Source organism: Diuraphis noxia, unplaced genomic scaffold (assembly GCF_037042655.1).
Source record: "Diuraphis noxia isolate RWA-SAM2 unplaced genomic scaffold, SU_Dnox_SAM2 contig0006, whole genome shotgun sequence".
Lineage (NCBI taxonomy): Eukaryota > Metazoa > Arthropoda > Insecta > Hemiptera > Aphididae > Diuraphis > Diuraphis noxia.
Genome location: NW_028301716.1, coordinates 2,216,832 through 2,234,282, shown reverse-complemented (window position 1 = coordinate 2,234,282; position 17,451 = coordinate 2,216,832). Strand labels below are relative to the sequence as shown.

Sequence of the window (17,451 nt, the reverse complement as noted above, 5' to 3'; positions counted from 1 at the left end):
TTCTTAAGGCCAAAGGGAAGGACTCGGAATTGATACAGACCCCGACGCGTCCGGAATGCTGTGTATTTTCGAGCGTTTTGGTTAAGTGGTACTTGCCAGTATCCCGACTTAAGGTCCAAAATGCTAAATATTTTCGCGCCTCGCATTTGACGTATCAACGTATTGAGGTCCGGCATTGGGTAAGCGTCGGACTCAGTGACGTCATTGAGTCGTCTGTAGTCGATGCACAGTCGGGGCGATCCGTCTTTCTTTTTTGCTAAGACGACGGGTGCGGCCCATGGTGATGTGCTTTGCTCCACAAGTCCCTGTTGTTCCATATCCTGTACCATGGTGTCGATTGTGGCCTGTTTTGCCTGCGGGTAGGGATATGGTTTGAGCGCTATCGGTGTTTGGTTCTTCAGGAGTATGTCGTGTTCGATTAATCTGGTGCGACCCACGTTGCCGCTGAAAACGTCCGGGTAGTTGCGAATTACTTCGGTTATTTTCGCGCGCGTGTGTATGTCACCATGTATTACCAAATTATCGATGTCTGGTGTAGGGTGGTGGTGGCTTTTCCGACCCTTCCAGCATGCCGTTGTTCTCCTATGTGTACCAAGGTGGATCGTGCTCGTTGTGTAGTCCCAGGTGACTTCGTTGTGTATGAGGAAGTCGTGTCTTAGGAGCATGTCGCAGTATAGGTTGTCCAGAATGGCTGCAGTGAAAGTGACCGTTAGGTCTCCGATCCTGGCTACGAATGTGGCGGTACCACTTGTCATTGTGGTGTGTCCGTCCGCCATTCGTACGTGTGTGGATTGTCCGTGGTGTGGTGTGCCAAATGTGTGTGCAATGTTCGGGCTTACATATGACTTTTGTGCTTGTGAATCGAGTAACGCTGTTACGAAGCCTGACCTAAATTCGAGCTCGACCGCGGGGGTCGGAATTTTGTCGGGGCATGTTCGCTTTTCGTTCCTCGTCGTTGGTTGTGTACTGTAGCGGGGCAACTGGTTCTGAACCGCGTTTCCGGTGCTCTGGTGAGCGGTTTGCACCGCCATTATCAGAGCGTCCGGTTCGGTTGCCTCTGTGCTACTTGTATGTTCCAACGGTGCACGCGTGAATTTCATAGTAGTGGTCTGTGTGTTTGTGTGTGGTGATGACGACCTACTACTTAATGAAATTTTGTGTGTGTGGGTGGGTGATATATCTGATGACGCCGAGCTTGTTGATGCGCGTTTGACAGTTATATCCCCGTCCGTAATGCCGAGTGTTGCTGGTGGTGGCGTTGTTGCGTGTGTGTGTGTGTGAGACGGCGGCGCGGACAAATGTCCGCCGACTCAGTTGCCGTTTCCCGACGCCGGTGTGTACCCGGGGCAGTCACTGTTCCAGTGAGGCCCTCCGCAGTATTTGCACGGGTTGGGCGGTAGTGGCTTTCCAGCTGTACCGTCCCGTGCTCGCTGCTGGTTTGTCGGCCGTGTTGCACGGGCTTGTCCGATCTTTTTATATTCCGGTTTCGGTTGCGGTCGAGATAGCGGTGGTGGTGGTGTCTGTTCCGGTGTGTAATCCAGGATGCCAGCGATCCGGCGAAGGTCGGCGAATGTCGCTGGTCTTTGCAGCCGTATGTGCGTGCGGTATTCGTCTCGCGTTAATCCGGTTATCGTACTGACTATAAAAAAATAGCTGTGGTTCAGGTAGCCCGGTGTTGATGCGGCGCGCGAGTTGATTTTTTTTAATCACGAATTCCGTCAGTGACTGCGTCGACGTTTGTCTAACCGATACTATCTCGGCCCGCAGTCGAGATTGTATGTCCGCGTTGTCGAACTTTTCTAAAAATTCTGCGCGGAACTCATCCCAGGTGAGGTCCAGTAACCTGATGGTGTCCCACCATGTACTGGCTGCGCCCTTTAACTGCGGTTCAATAATGTTTGTCCAGCCCGACCTATCTATACGTGACTGGTATAGTATCGATTCCGCCTTATGTATGAACCGCACCGGGTCCTCGGGTGTGGTTCCGTGGAACTCTGGCAGTGAAAATCTCGCTGTACGTACGTCGTCGTACGGTATCAGTATAGACTGCCGCGGTTCATATGTGTGGGTTGTTGTTGGAGCATTGTGATGACACGCCGTGTTTTCAAATCGTACTGACCGGTCGGGTGCGTGTTCGGGTCGTTGATAATCCGTGGCACGTGATTCGCGTGTCGCGGTGTAACTTGATCCGTGGTCCGTGGTGGTCGACGTGTTTGTGTGTGTGTGTGTGCCCGTGCGAGTGTTATCGGTCGCCGATGTTTCCGGCGTGCTCCGGTGTTGTCCAGATAACATCGTGCTGTGGAGGCGGGACGGTGATGGTACCTCCGGTTGTCGTTCCGGTGTTTGTTGAGACATGCCCATCTCCAGGCGTCGCATCGTCTCTGCTATGCGACGCTGGTCGTCACCAAAACGCATCATGCAGCTCTCGAGCATGGCCAGTCGCGACTCCAAACTGTCGGCACGCGTTTGTGTCGTTGTCGGTTGCTGCGCCTCCTGCAGTATGCCGCGGGCCCGCCTTATCAGGTCCGTGGCTTGTTGATTGTTTTGAGTGGGCGGCGGGTTGGTGATGTTCTGCGGCTGGTGGTTGTCCGTGTGGTCGTCCGCTGTGTTCTCGGTTGGTCCGGCGTGGTGCGTCTGACTCGTGTCCGAGTCACTTGCGGCCGCCCTCATGGTCTCCATCGGCTGAAACCGGATGGAGTTGGCCTGCAGATCCATGTCCGCGAAATGCTGGGTCAGCCGGATTTCGAGGGCGTCTTTCGCGCCCCCTTTCGGTAGCCCGCGCTGTTTACATTCGTAGCGGAGCTCCGCAACGGTCAATTCGTTTATGTATTTTCCCGACATCTCGTCCGGCTGTGTTTCCGGTGTTGTTGATGGGGAAAATAGTAAACACACTATACAGCGATTGTTGTTGTTGTTGTGCTGTTGACCGCTTATCGGTGCTATTTCCGTCCGAATGTAGGTCAGTGGGTCTGTTGTCGTTGTGCGCGCTGGGGTGATTACACTAACCGGTTTTCGCAGCGTATGTCGCGGTTGTGCGTGTGTGCGCTGTCCGGTCGACTATCGCGACTACGAATGCGGCGGCAGTTATTTGTATCTCCGTCCCGGGTGATCGCGGATGACGTTGCGGGTGGTGGTGCTTGGCGGTGGTTGTGTGACTTTGTCGCGCTCTAGCGTTCCTACCTATCCTACTCCGTGTGTTTGCGGTGTCGCGCGCGCTGAGATCGGTGCGTCCGTAAGTCGGGCGGCGTGGTCGGTCGGTCGTTACGTGCTTTGTGGTTATATTACGTAACGCCGGGTTTTTCCGTTACCGCCTGCAAACCACGTTTGCGTCGTATGGGATCGGGGATTTTTCCGCGAGTTGCACAACAGGGAAATGTAATGGGGGTAGTATGGGGTAAGTTAAGATAAACAGTGTTTACTTACCGGTGATTCCTGTACGGGGAGCCAATTTTGTGGCGGTCCTGGACGGATACCACAAATATGTATGCGGTGGATCGGTTTTACACCAAGGAAAAAAAACACTTTTTGTTTAAGTCGCAGAAGTGCGGTGGTGTATATTTTATTTTGATATTATCGGTAGGAAAAAAAAACAAATCACAGATGTAATAATATGAGAGACGGTACGCGCGAGGACGGTGATGGTGCGGTTGGTAGTTGTCACTCAAAACGCGGCCGTGGAACTGACTTGCTACAAGCCGGTTCGCGGTACCGGCGGTCGACATCTCCAGGCGCGCTTATCGCGTGTCGGTGTCGACCGCCGTCGATTGGCGGTTGACAGAGAGAATAGACGGCGCGGATTTCCGCGCACAGGCCGTTTGAATTCAAACGGCTATTACGCGGGACCGCGTCAATAGGATATGTTAGTTTAATCATTCCTATACTTTCAGGTTGAATACAAGACTTATTGACATAAAAGTCAATTGATAAATCATCTTTGAAAACTATTTGTTTTTCAATGACTAATTGTTTCTTATTTTCTTCACAGTTAAAGTTCTTAATTAAAGGTTTGTATAAAATTATGGTTGTTTCATCTTTGTATAAATTCCATCCTACTGGTAATGTCATATTCTCAATTATATTATATTTAAAATTTGAAAAATAGTCATACTCCTAAAATAACAAAAATATTTATTCTCACAATACATAATATTTTCTAAACAAATTAAAATGTTTACTTTAGAATGGGTTAAACGTAATCGTTTACTCGAACATATTCCTTCATTGTCTAGTTCTGTAGCAAATGTTTGTGAATTAATTTGTTGATCTTGTCAACCTTAAATTTATAGCATTAAAATTTGGAAGTTAACATATTTTGTTTCATAACAATTAAGCATAAAAATATATTAATTTTAAATGATACCTCTGTCTAAATAATTCCCTTCTAAATATTTCTGTCTGGCATTGTACATTAGATTCTCTAGTACTTTTACTATTTTGAGCACTTTGAGAAATTAGATTCTCATGGACAAATACTGTAGGTTTTACACCTTTCTTTAAACCTGGTTTCACCCTTTGACCAATAAACTGTGTATAATTTAAATATCAAAGTTACAAAACTAAATTACCTATATAAATTTTATATCTATTTAAAATTGATCTACCATCTCTGATACTCACACTGCTGCAGATATCACTTGGCACAGAGTATGTCATAAAATCATCACTAGTGAAATGTTCTGAGCAAACATATTTCAAAGGTTTTTTTTTATTGTTAACTTTACATACAACAGTATTCCAATCTAATTTCAAATGATTTGGTACTTTATGTAAAGATACTTTGGATTTTTTTTTTATGCTTGTACATCCTACCACAGAACACATACGCATTTTGTAATTAAAATGTATTAGGTACCTATATATGAAAATTAGATAATATGCATAAACTTTTAAAATTCCAAATGAAAAAAGTAGCAAACTATAAACGAAAATGTACATTTAAGTAAATTAAGTAAATAATTATAAACATAAATTGATTTAAGTTTAGAACATCAATTGGGCGGCAAATAAAAAATTAACTTGGTAATTTGGTAACATTTAGTCCTATAGATGGCGCTCGAGATCGATGTGTACGATTAGCTAGACGATTGCGGACCCATCCCCCGCGCTCCGCCGATCATGACGTTTCCAGTCCTGTATATCTTAGTTCGTGACATCAGCAATCTACTATTAACCGACATAACCTTAAAATATATACCGTCTCTATCACCATAGAACAGTTGTACTATCACCGCTTAATATTATCACCGAACGCGATATTTATTATTTTATAATATTTGATATCAATAATATTAAAAAATGTTATATTATCATAGTATAATATTCAATATTTACATACAAATATTTCAATTTGAGCTAAGTTTTTATAATTGAAATAAGTAGTATAATATTCTTATTCTAATAAGTATTCAATAAGACTGTCTGCTATTAGATATAAAAAAATATGTCTATCTATAACGAATTTTATGTATTCATTTGACATTAGATAGGAGAAAAAATAAATTTAGTATATAACATTAAACACAGTTATAGTAATATATGAAATGTGTTCCTACATTTTTAAACTTAATTTTTTTATTTTTATAAAGTTAATTTAATTCAGATAAAAATTAAATTATATACAATACAGTTGTTTAACATATTTTATAATTAGATTTTTCCGTCTATGTTTCTACGATTTAACATACTGTGTATGAACATTAATGAATTTGAAATAATATTACAGACAATGGATTCAAAAAACAAAGATAAACTTATGAATAAATATCAATATAATTTACAAACCATGGAATCATTAAGATTAGGGAATATTGAAGATAATAAAAATAATATATTAGAAACGAAAGAAATTAATAAAAAAATTAAAGAAATAAAACATAACATTTATTTAATCAGGATATGTTCATCATCAAATAAATTTGAAATCAATCAATTAAGAGATAAATTATTTTCTTTAAATGGAGAGAAAAGAGAAATATTTAATAAATATGGTAATAAATATATTGATTATGCTAGAAAAATGGAAGTCTGTTATGGAGAAAGATATAGTATGGATATGATGATACGTTCTCAAACATTTCACGACATTTACTTTTCTAAGAAATTATGATTTTAATTTTATGTTTATAGCTATGTTTTTTTGCTTGTAAAAATAAAAACAATTATTATTTAATGATGATGTGTGTTACTATTTTAATATTTTATTACTAGCAGATAGTTTGCAAAAATCTATATAATTTACAGAAACATGACATCATACATCGAAAAAGAAATTAATGGAGTATTGAGACAACAGGCTGAAAATGAGAAATATGGTGAAAGAGAAGAGAAAAAATTTAAAAAATTAATCTACGATATTAATATTAAAATCCAAAAAGCAAACCTTAAGTCGACCAGAGAAAATTTATTTAAAAAAAAAAGAAATTAAAGCTAATTACGACGAATCAAATTATATAGGTTATCGATGTCAAAAAAGTATAAACTGTCATTTATCATACCTATATGATTTATTAAATAATAATTAAGTTCTTTAATTTCTTTTTTTTAAAACTAGTTGCTTAGGTTTGCTAAATATTGTATGATTTATATTAATAAAGTGATTATAATATTATTATTGTTTATTATATTTTTTTTTTCATTTAATTTATTTTCAGCTTAATTATGAAAAGAAAAATGGTGACAATATATCTATAAAATTTAATTTATATGTAGATAGTGTATATGAACGAATTATCACACAAGAAGTACATGATATAGCATTTAAAACCTCTAATACACTTGCATGTAATTCCTCTGATTTTAATAAATTACTGAATGGGATGTTCAATAAATTATTAAGTGAAGAAGATGATTTTTTTAGCAAAAGCTTCTGGCTGGTCACTTAAAACAATAGATGCATTACTCTTCTCTTCTCTTCTAAAGGCATTTCTACTCTCTAAGAGTTTTTGCCGCCATTACTACACTTCGCCACCTGTCTCTATCTTGAACTGTCCCCCTCCAATTCTCGACTCCAAGGATTTTTAAATCATCTTCTACCACGTCTATCCATCTTTTTCTCGGTCTACCTCTTGGTCTTTTACCTATTGGCTTCCATTCCAATATCACTCTAACTATTTCATTCTCTCGCCTTCTCATTATGTGTCCTAGCCATTGTATCCTTTGGCTTTTAATGAAGCTTGTTACTGTTGTTAGTTCCAACATATCGTACAACTCTCTGTTGTACCTCCTCCGCCAATTCCCCGTTGTTTCATCAAAGACAGGTCCACATATTTTCCTCCATATTCTATGTTCAAAAGTCCTTAGTTTTCTCTCTGTTTGTTTGGTTGTCGTCCAAGCTTCGCAACCATATGTTAGCGTCGGTCTTATAATGGCTACGTATAATCTTGCTTTCGTCTTCCTTGATAACATTTTGGACGTGAAAAATTTTGTCAGTGCGTAGAACGTTCTCTGAGCTTTGTTTATCCGAATACTTATTTCCTTTGACCAATCATTCTTTGTACTTAATGTAGCCCCAGATATTTGAAATCGCTAACTTTTTCATAGGCTAAATTCTCCGACTCACTAAGGTCCTCCCCACTCTCAATTAGTTCCATTATCTTTGTTTTCTCAGTGTTAATTTCAAGACCTATTTTTTTTGCCGCTTCTTCTAACACTCTGGCTGCGTTGGGTGCGTCTGAAAGTGAATCACCTATTATATCTAAATCATCAGCAAAGCCTAGGATCTGTATCTTATTCTGACCGATTAGTAGACCACCTTCATTGTCCTGTAGTACCCTTATTACCTTCTCTAAAGCAAGATTGAAGAGTACCGGGGACAGGGCATCTCCCTGCTTTAGTCCGGTTTCCACTGTAAAGGTTTCTGATGTTACATTTTGTGTTCTCACTCTGTATTTCGTGTTTTCCATACACATTTTAGTTAGGGATATAAATTTTTTTGGGAAACCGAACTCATACATAATGTTGTAGAGGCTCTCTCTGTGGATACTATCATAGGCTTTTTTGAAATCTATAAAAATTTGCCACATATTCTGCCGATATTCGTATCTCTTTTCAATTATTTGGCCTATTACGGATAGTTGTTCCGTGGTTGAACGTCCTTTTCGGAAACAACATTGATATTCACCTAAACAGTCCTCCACATAAGGGACCATGCGATTTAGTAAGATTCTAGAGAAGACCTTGTACGCAGAGTTCAAGAGCGATATCCCTCTATAATTATCACATTTTGTCTTATCTCCTTTTTTGTACAATGGTATAATGATTGCCTCATTCCAGCTATCCGGTACCCGTTCTTCCATCCATATTTGCTGGCACAGTCTGTATATTACTACATGTAGCTCCTCGCCTCCATATTTAATGAGTTCTGTTGGAATATTATCTGTACCCGGTGCTTTCCAGTTTTTCAGGCCAATTATAGCACTTTTTACTTCATCTAGACTAACATCCTCTACATAGGGCTCCGGTCTTTCATATTCGACATGCGTTACAGGCTGGGCTGGCATGTTACCATTTAGTAGTTTTTCAAAATAGTCTTTCCATCTCTTAGCTCTTGACTCTGGCTCCATTAACATTTGTCCGTCTTGGTCTCTGATTGCATTCCATATAGGGTTGAATTGTTTATATTGTTTGATGACTCTAAAAAAATTTCTAGTTCTCCCCTGCGTATGATCGTTCTCTGCAGTATGAAGTATGTTGTTAAAGAATTTTCTTTTTTCCCTTTGAAGGTCGCTTTTGCAGATTTTACGTTCCCGAATGAAAGCTTCTTTAGTTGTTTGAGTGTTGTTCTTAATAAAGTCATCTCTCGCTTTGCGACGTTTGTCCACAGCAATTCTACACACATCATTATACCAAGTGTTTTTGAACTTTTTAGCTCACCAATGCTAGTGGCCGCTGCTTTTTTGACAGCATTACTCACTTTTTCCCAATCCAAGTCTACATCTATTTCTATTTGTACGCTATTTTCTTTAATCTCTTTCCTTAATTCGCTCTCATATCTTTTCCTCACGGTTTCATCTCTTAGTAACTCTAGATTGAATTTAGCTCTTTTGTTTTTTAATCTCGATTGGCTTTTTAACTTTGATCTAAGTTTGGCAATCACTAAGTAATGATCCGTGTCACAGTCAGCACATCTGTGGCTTCTTACATCGTGGTTTGTACTACTGTATCTAGTCTGTATGAGAATGTGATCGATTTGGTTCAGGGTTTCTCCATCCGGTGACCTCCAAGTGGCTTTGTGAATATTTTTATGTGGGAAAGTGGTACTACTAACAGTCAAACCATTTGATGTCGCAAACGCTACCAATCGCTGACCATTGTCATTGCTGTTGCAATGCAAACTTTCCTTCCCTATGCAAGGGAAGTAATGTGGTTTCCGTCCGCATTTTGCATTGAAATCACCTATTACAATCCTTATCATGTTCCCATTGATACCTTCATATGTATCAGTCAGTTCGTCGTAGAAGCTATCTTTCACATTGTCATATTTTACTTCTGTTGGTGCGTGACAATTTATTATACAGATATTAATTGGACTAGTGTTGATGGTTAAGGTTGATATCCGTTCGGATACTGGATTAAACTCCTTAATGTACGGTACTAGTGTCCTATGAACTGCAAAGCCATTGCCGAGATGATGTGTATTCTCCATTCCAGAGAAGAAAATTGTGTACTCTCCTATCGTTAGTTGTCCTACTCCCAACCATCTTATTTCTTGTATGGCTGCTACTTTAATGTTGTATTTGTTAAGGACGTCAGCTAAATTTTGACTTGCACCTGTTCTATACAAGCTTGTCACATTCCATGTCGCAATCTTAAAATCAGCATTCCGTTTCCAAAAACCAGTCTTGAATCCGTGTAATCTTGTCCGAGGCTTAGGTGTAGTTGGTTTCATAACAAGATTCTTTTACTAGGCAGGGTTGTTAACCCTGCGCTTAACCCCCAACCTGGAGGACCAGTCTACCCCAACCAATCAAGGTCAGGGTAAGGCTACTGCAGTGTACTTATAGAAGTGCACTGGGCGATGGGAGCTCCAATTTCCCTACGCCATAGATGCTTTACAATTGAGAATTATTATAGTAAATCCTCTCAGAGGAGGAACGTATCTAGATCTTCCTGAATATATCAAAGATAAAAGAGCAGTCATAAATGTAAAAAAAAAAAAAAAAAAAAAAAAAATAATGATATTAAATGTTTTAAATATTCAATACTATCATAGTTTGATAATCGTTCAAATAAAACTTATTTTAATAAGAAATATTTTGAAATGTTAGAAAAAAAAAGTGGCTTAGATTTTAAATGTATAGATTTTCCTACACCAATCAGTCAGATAAAAAAAATTTGAACGTATAAATAATGTATCAATTAATATTTATAGTTTAAATGATAAAAAACATATTTTCCCTCTATATATTTGTAATACTGAAAGAAAAAAAAACATTTTGATCTACTTTTGTTTAATAATAATAACACATCATATTATTGTTATATAAAAAATTTTTCAAGATTTATTAGAAGTCAGAAAACTAAAAACTGTTCCAGATTAATTATCTGTAAAAGATGTTTTACTACTTTTAGTGAAAATCCATGTAAAAGCAAACTTTGGGGTAAGAAAGGGTTGAGTAAATACCAGCATAATTTAGTCAGCGTAATAGTTTGTCATTAATTTTAAATTTTGGTTTGTATAATGTTTTGATATTTGTATGTGTGATAAATTTAATTTTGTTTGCATTCGAGCTTCACTTGGTGTACATTTAATTGTTCTATGTTTTGTATTATTATAGTTTTGTATAATTTTTGATATTGTATTATACCAATTCCATGTACCTGTTGCAGTAAAATGTTTATATATTTTATTTTTAAGAGTTTGTATTACACGTTCACAAATTGAACACTTAATGACACTGAATGAACTATAATGTTTAATTTTATATTTCTTCATTACATCTTGAAATTTATTATTATAAAATTCTGTACCATTATCTGCCTGTAACAATTTTGGATTAGCTTTTTTCAATATATTAAACATAGCTTTTTTACATTCCTCCGCTGTTTTATTTTTCAGTGCTTCTATCCACACATACTTGGTAAATGTATCAATTATGATTAAAATGAATTTAAAACCTTTATTTTGTCTAGAATGTGACTGCATGTCTATTAAATCAGCTTGCCAGAGATCATCTTTAAACCGTGTAACTACGATTCGTCTAGGAAATATTTTTCTCGCTGGTCGATGTAGCTCATTAGCTATATTCTCTAAGGTTGTCATTATACTATAATATTCCTCTCACGTAATTCTTCTAAAATAGATATGATTTCATTACTAACTCCAGTATTACCAACTCTTTGTGATGATGTTAAAAGATTTAATCTAGTTACTAATTCATTTGGATCATCATAATAAACTAACTGTGTTTGAGGTATTACATCTTTATATAAACCAGAACCTTTCTTAGCATGTGGTGATGCAGTAAAATTAAACATCTTTTCAACTGGAGGACCTACAGACATAGAACTGTTTGCTGTAGGGTTAAAATCAAATGGTTCATTTGTTATAGTTGTATTATTATGAACATTACTACGTTTAGAACTGGAACTAGATAAATGTTCGTTTAATTGTTTAAAGCTTATCCGAGTAGCTCTAGAGTTATTAATTTTAACTATTTCTTCGTTTACCTGTTTTTCTTCATTTTTCATTCTTTCGTAGAGAGGTTTTACAACGGTCGCCCATTTATGAAACTTTGAGGTTTTTGGTTTCCCATCCGCTTTTAAATGAACTCGAGAAGTTTTCAAAATATCGTAATAAGATTCCATATCTTGTATAGTTGTATTTTTTGGTTTTTTCTCACATAATAAAGATTGTAGTCCTAATGTCCATGGATAGTATTTATTAAGCAGCTGTAAGTTACCATAGCTAAAAGTTACAGAGTAATCTCCTATTTTGTAAGAATCACTAGTTCTATCATAATGTAAACCATAAGATTTATCATAATGTTGTGATTTAGGACGGTCAAAAAAATTTACAAATGTCGAATTTAATTCATCATCTTCATTTTCACCACTAGTGTAATGAGGTTTCTGCATTTTTATAATCAGCTAGTTGTAAGTTACACGATGCATTTTTTTCTATTTTTGTACTGAGTGGTTCAGTTATTGGTTTAAAATGTTTAAATGCTTCACGGAAATAGTTATCTGAATCTATAATACCACGTTTCATTTCCATTATTTTTTGTTTAATATTTTTTTTTGATATTATTAAATTTTTCAGCAAAACCTTTTCTTTGTACATAGTAAATAATAAACTCAATATTACTGTATCGTATGACCACTGGCAAGACTATGTAGATAATAACAATGTTACATTATATATATATATATATATAATTATTTTATTTTAATAAACGTATGAAAACCACATTGTGGCGGTCCTGGACGGATACCGCGTGAGTCAGTGGTGTCACTAGTGTAGGGAGTGGTGAAAAAAAACACAAACAGTTCGCGGTATAATGATTTTTTTTTTGTGGTGGTTGAAAATATAACCGCCAGAAAATGATCAACACGAAAATCAAAATAGCGGGGTGTTGAGGAGGGTGTGTCGTTCAGTGTCGGTCAGACAACTCACTCTCCTGTCGACCGGTTCGGAGTCTCTGCGGATCGACCGTTCCAGGCGCGCTTATCGCGTGTCGGTGTCGTCCGTCGTCGATTGGCGGTTGAAAAGAGAAGTAATTGCGCGGTTTGCCGCGCAAAGGCCGTTTGAATTCAAACGGCTATTACGCGGGCCCGCGTCAACATCTATATCTTCTTTCATTCATTTCTCGAGTTTTATCAATAACCATAAACCCATAATCACTTTGATTCCAACATAAATGAGAAATTTTCCGAAATTCTGAGAAATCCATATCTGTCGACGAATGATCATTGAATATATGACCTAAATTCATATCATCTTGTTTCAGAATTATTAAAAAGTTTGAGTTATCTCTTACCAACTGTTTTGGTATTTTAGAATATGTTTGTGCTAAATAAAATACAGAGCTAGCACCTGAATGTCTACAGATGCTAAAGTATTCTCTAATAACAGACTGTGAATCTTGACAACATGCGTAAAAATCACGAAAATTCGCAAATCATTTTAAGTTAGAAATTCATAAAAAATTTTTTTTTTAAATCTAAGATTTGAAAATTTATAATAATCTATAATATAATATCCTAGACAGATAAACCGTTTTCAGAATCGTTTTTCGTATACAATGATACCTATCATTGCATTCAAATTTAACCTACCCTAGTCAGAGGTCCACCCCACCCCCTAATGTACAGCAGAGCGATACCCACTCACCCGCTTTTTTTTGTGTGTCTGTGTACAGCATAACTAGTCGAAATAATGCTCCAATTTCAAACTTTGGGGGCTGTTTCCGATGTAAAATTGAATATCCTTGGTGCATTATAGAGGTCAAAAGTAAAAATTTTCAAACAGTTTTCAAAAAAATCGAGAAAACCAAAAAAAAAGTGACAGAAAAACGGGAATTTTTACGCAAAACCAGTTTTTGACCAAATCGATTTTTTTATATGGTTGTAATTCAAAAACTAATTACTGTAAATACTTGAAATTTTCACCAAATGTTTATGTTTGTGTTTTCTATAAGCAGTTTAATTTTCAAAAATTTTTGATTTTTTTTTGAGTTATTTATAGACCACTGAAATTTTCGATTTTTATGAGAATTTTTTTGAAGTGTCGGTAAAAAAATTTTGGATGACCAAAAAAACTTGAAAATTGAATAAAAGGTTTCTTATGAGTTGTTCTCATTGTAGCTAAAAAAAATTAAAAATCGTTTGTCACAATTTTTTTTAAAAAGCGTTTATAGTTCAAATTTTTACGAAATCTGTCGAAAACGTGAAAATTTGCAAGTAATTTTGAAATTGAATAATCATAAAAACTTTTGTGCTTATAACTAGCCTAACCTAACTTAACTATAAGGATTAAAAATACAGCACTAAGTTTTCTGTAAGTTTTCCTTCAACATAGGCACGTAACGTACCGTACCTCGTAATATCGTGTGATTTATTATATAATTATATACCTAATATATTACTTATATTATATAGTTATATTAATATATACATTTAAATTCGTTTGAAAAATAAAATGTTTAGTATTTTTAATAAAAAAAAAACTCTGATGATCAACTAAATGTGCCGAAACATACGCCTACGCCTTCGTCTGAAATAAATACTGAAAGTATAATTGCAGATGAAAACTATGAAGAAAATGAGTTAAATGATGTGCCTAATGCCTATAGATGATGAACTTGATTCGGGTAATTTAAGTTCAGGACCGCGTCAGCCAATATTAAAGGTAAGTAGATTTTTAATTAGAACTTATATGTATATAAATATTATAAATAAGATTTTCAAAAATGTTTAAAAAAGAGTATCCTAAGACAAAATTTGGAAGTCAAAATCGAGGATTTACACCTTCTCACTTTAGTGAGTTTAATTGGCTCGAATATAGTATTAAAAAAGATAGAGTATTTTGTTTTCCTTGACGTATTTTTGGAACTGCTCGAGATACATTTACTGTAATAGGATTTAATAATTGGAAAAAAGTAAGTTGCACAACTATTCTTATGAAGATTCTAATTAGTCTGAAGTTGAAGTACCTATGTATTTCAAACATACAAATAAAATGAAAACTAAATTATGTACCTATTAGGTAAAATTATAATAATTACAATATATTTTACACAATATTTATCTAATTGTCTATAGCTTTGTGGATCAAAAGATTCAAAGACCAAAAAATCAAAACTAAGTTTGCACGCTTCAACAATTAATCACATTAATTGTATGTCAAAATGGTTAGAATACAAAAATTCTTTAAAACAAGGTAGTATCATCTCCAAATTATCAACAGCCAACAAGGACTATTCAAAATGATTTGATAAATATTTGTGCTTCATATGTGAGGGATAATATTGTTTCTGAAGTTAAAAAGTGTGGCATATTTTCCATTTCATGTGATGAAGCCAGGTAAATATAAATAAATATTTTTAAGAATGATGTTATTTTGTAACAGTTTAAAATAATAAATACCTATCAATGTGTTTGAATACAGGTCTCATAAAGAAGAACAAATGTCCATCTGTATCCGTTATACAAAGAATTTGGAGGTGAAAGAACGTTTTTTAGGATTTATAGGTAAATAAGTTATTAACCTATAGTCCGGGCAACGAAAACTGGCCGGTGATCCCCGTGACCCGCCTGCCATTTACCGGTGGCTAGCCGTGGGTTCTCAAACTGCACCGCGCCGCCGAGATGTTAACACAATAGGCGCACGGCATGTGTTTTTTTTTTTTTGTTACACGTTCCCTTATTCAATTCAAAATTTAGGTACCCATCTAAAACTGGTATACAACAGCTGGAGAACTGGAATGTATTATGAACGAATCGTACACGTGTATAGTATAATGTATACGCCTGTTGATTTTGTATTTTTGTGCATTATGCTACAGACATTTGTAACAGACGGTGTGTTGTACCTACATTTTCGAAATCAGTTTTGTGAATATTTGTTTTTTTCTTGTGTTTGAATACATTTTTGTACAAGGATCTATTAAAAATGTCTTTAAATAATAGTGATACACGCAGCCAGAGTAAACAAATTGTTTATAATGTTTATACATTTTTAAAAGAACTGTCATCAAAACCGGATTTAACTGCCGATTTCTTTAAACAAGCTCAAATACGTACCGGCGAAGCTTTTGGATTGTCAGAGCGCATTGTCAGACATATTTGTTCTGAAGCAAAACATTCAGAAGATAAACCCGATGAATCAAAGTCAGTTTTATCATTTAAATCTCCACGCAAAGGCTACAAACGTGCGAAAAATGTATCAGAGCAGGACGATTTTGATTCAGATGTCGTTAGATGAACGGTTCACGAGTTCTACGATCGAGGTGAGTACCCAACTCCGAATTTAATATTAAATGCTTTAAAACAGAAAATCAATTATTCTGGTTGCTTACGTTCGATGCGAAATCTGTTGAAGAATTTGAAATTTTCTTATAAAAAGTGTAATGACGGCCGAAAATTTTTAATGGAGAGAAATGACATCGTTGCACTTCGATGTAAATTTCTTCGAGACATTTGTACGCTGCGCAAGGTAAAAGATGATCACCCAATCGTTTATATCGACGAAACATGGGTCAACCAAAACCATTCAAGATCAATAATATGTCAAAATGAATGTAGCACTGAAGGTTTGAAAGTTCCTACGGGAAAAGGAGGTCGGCTTATCGTGTGTCACGCTGGATGTGCTCGTTACAGGTTTATTCAAGGGTCCAAACTAGTATTCTATAGTAATACAGGCAATACCGCCGACTACCATAGTCAAATGAATGCTGAAATATTTCAAAAATGGTTTATTGAACTATTAAATACTCTTGAAGAGCCGTCTGTCATAGTAATGGACAATGTGTCATATCATTCCACGTTGTTAGAAAATTACCCACAAAGCAATTGGAGAAAAGCTGACGTACAAAAATGGTTAACTGAAAAAAATATTGAATTAAGTCCGCTTGAAACGTTACCAGAACTTCACCATAAAATTAAAACCTTAATTCCACGCGAAAAGCAATATTTGCTTGACCAAATTGCTTTAGAAAATGTACACGAAGTAATACGGTTACCTCCTTATCATTGCCAATACAATCTAATCGAACTTATATGGGCCCAAGTTAAGAGCCAAGTGGCGAAAAACAACAATACGTTCAAGATGGTGGATATCGAACGTCTTACCCACGAAGCGTTAGATGCGGTAACCAAAGAGGATTGGGAGAAGTGTGTAAGACATGCCGAACAACTACAGGAGTTAGATAATCAAAAGGAAATCCTTAGAGACGCCTTAATGGAACCAATAATTTTGACGATATTGCCTGATGCGATTCTAGTGATGAAGAATCAGATACAGAGGAATTAGAATAACTCATTTTATTATATTATATTATATTATGATTTATTTTTATTTTATGTATATATAATATGTATTTGTAGATTTTTTTACAATTATTATTAACAATTAATAAATTGTATGTATAATATATGTATAGAAATAATGCTTTATACCAATAATTTTTTAAACCATTTTGTCCCATCATTCATGTAATAATAAATGAATATAATATACCGTGTTAATAAATTAATTTAAAAAAACGTGGCAATTAGTTTTGGAAGTATAACGACCCCTAGTAAATAATTTTCTTAATCTCAATGGACAAAATACAATTTACATAATACAAATACAAATTATTTCTATATAGTGACTTATATTATTAGTTACTTTATATTCTTTATTATAGCTAGAAGATGATTTAGTCAACTATATTCGACTTAAAATCATGGCCCATCTAATGTGAAACACCTTAAACTAAAGCCAAATGTTATTCCCCATAAGTTTGACTG

At 35.9% G+C, this 17,451-nt stretch overlaps 1 protein-coding gene across 1 annotated transcript; it reads right to left on the bottom strand.

Moving 5' to 3' along the window:
- Window positions 1-8,560: 8,560 nt before the first annotated feature.
- On the bottom strand, window positions 8,561-9,886 carry LOC149054515 (protein CFDP2-like). The gene has a single exon (XM_089230105.1). It carries the CDS (start codon window positions 9,884-9,886, stop codon window positions 8,561-8,563), a length of 1,326 nt encoding a protein of 441 aa, XP_089086231.1.
- Window positions 9,887-17,451: the final 7,565 nt, after the last annotated feature.

Coding starts and splice junctions, on each gene's coding strand:
- LOC149054515 (XM_089230105.1), bottom strand. CDS start 9,886: ATGAAACCAACTACACCTAAGCCTCGGACAAGATTACACGGATTCAAG.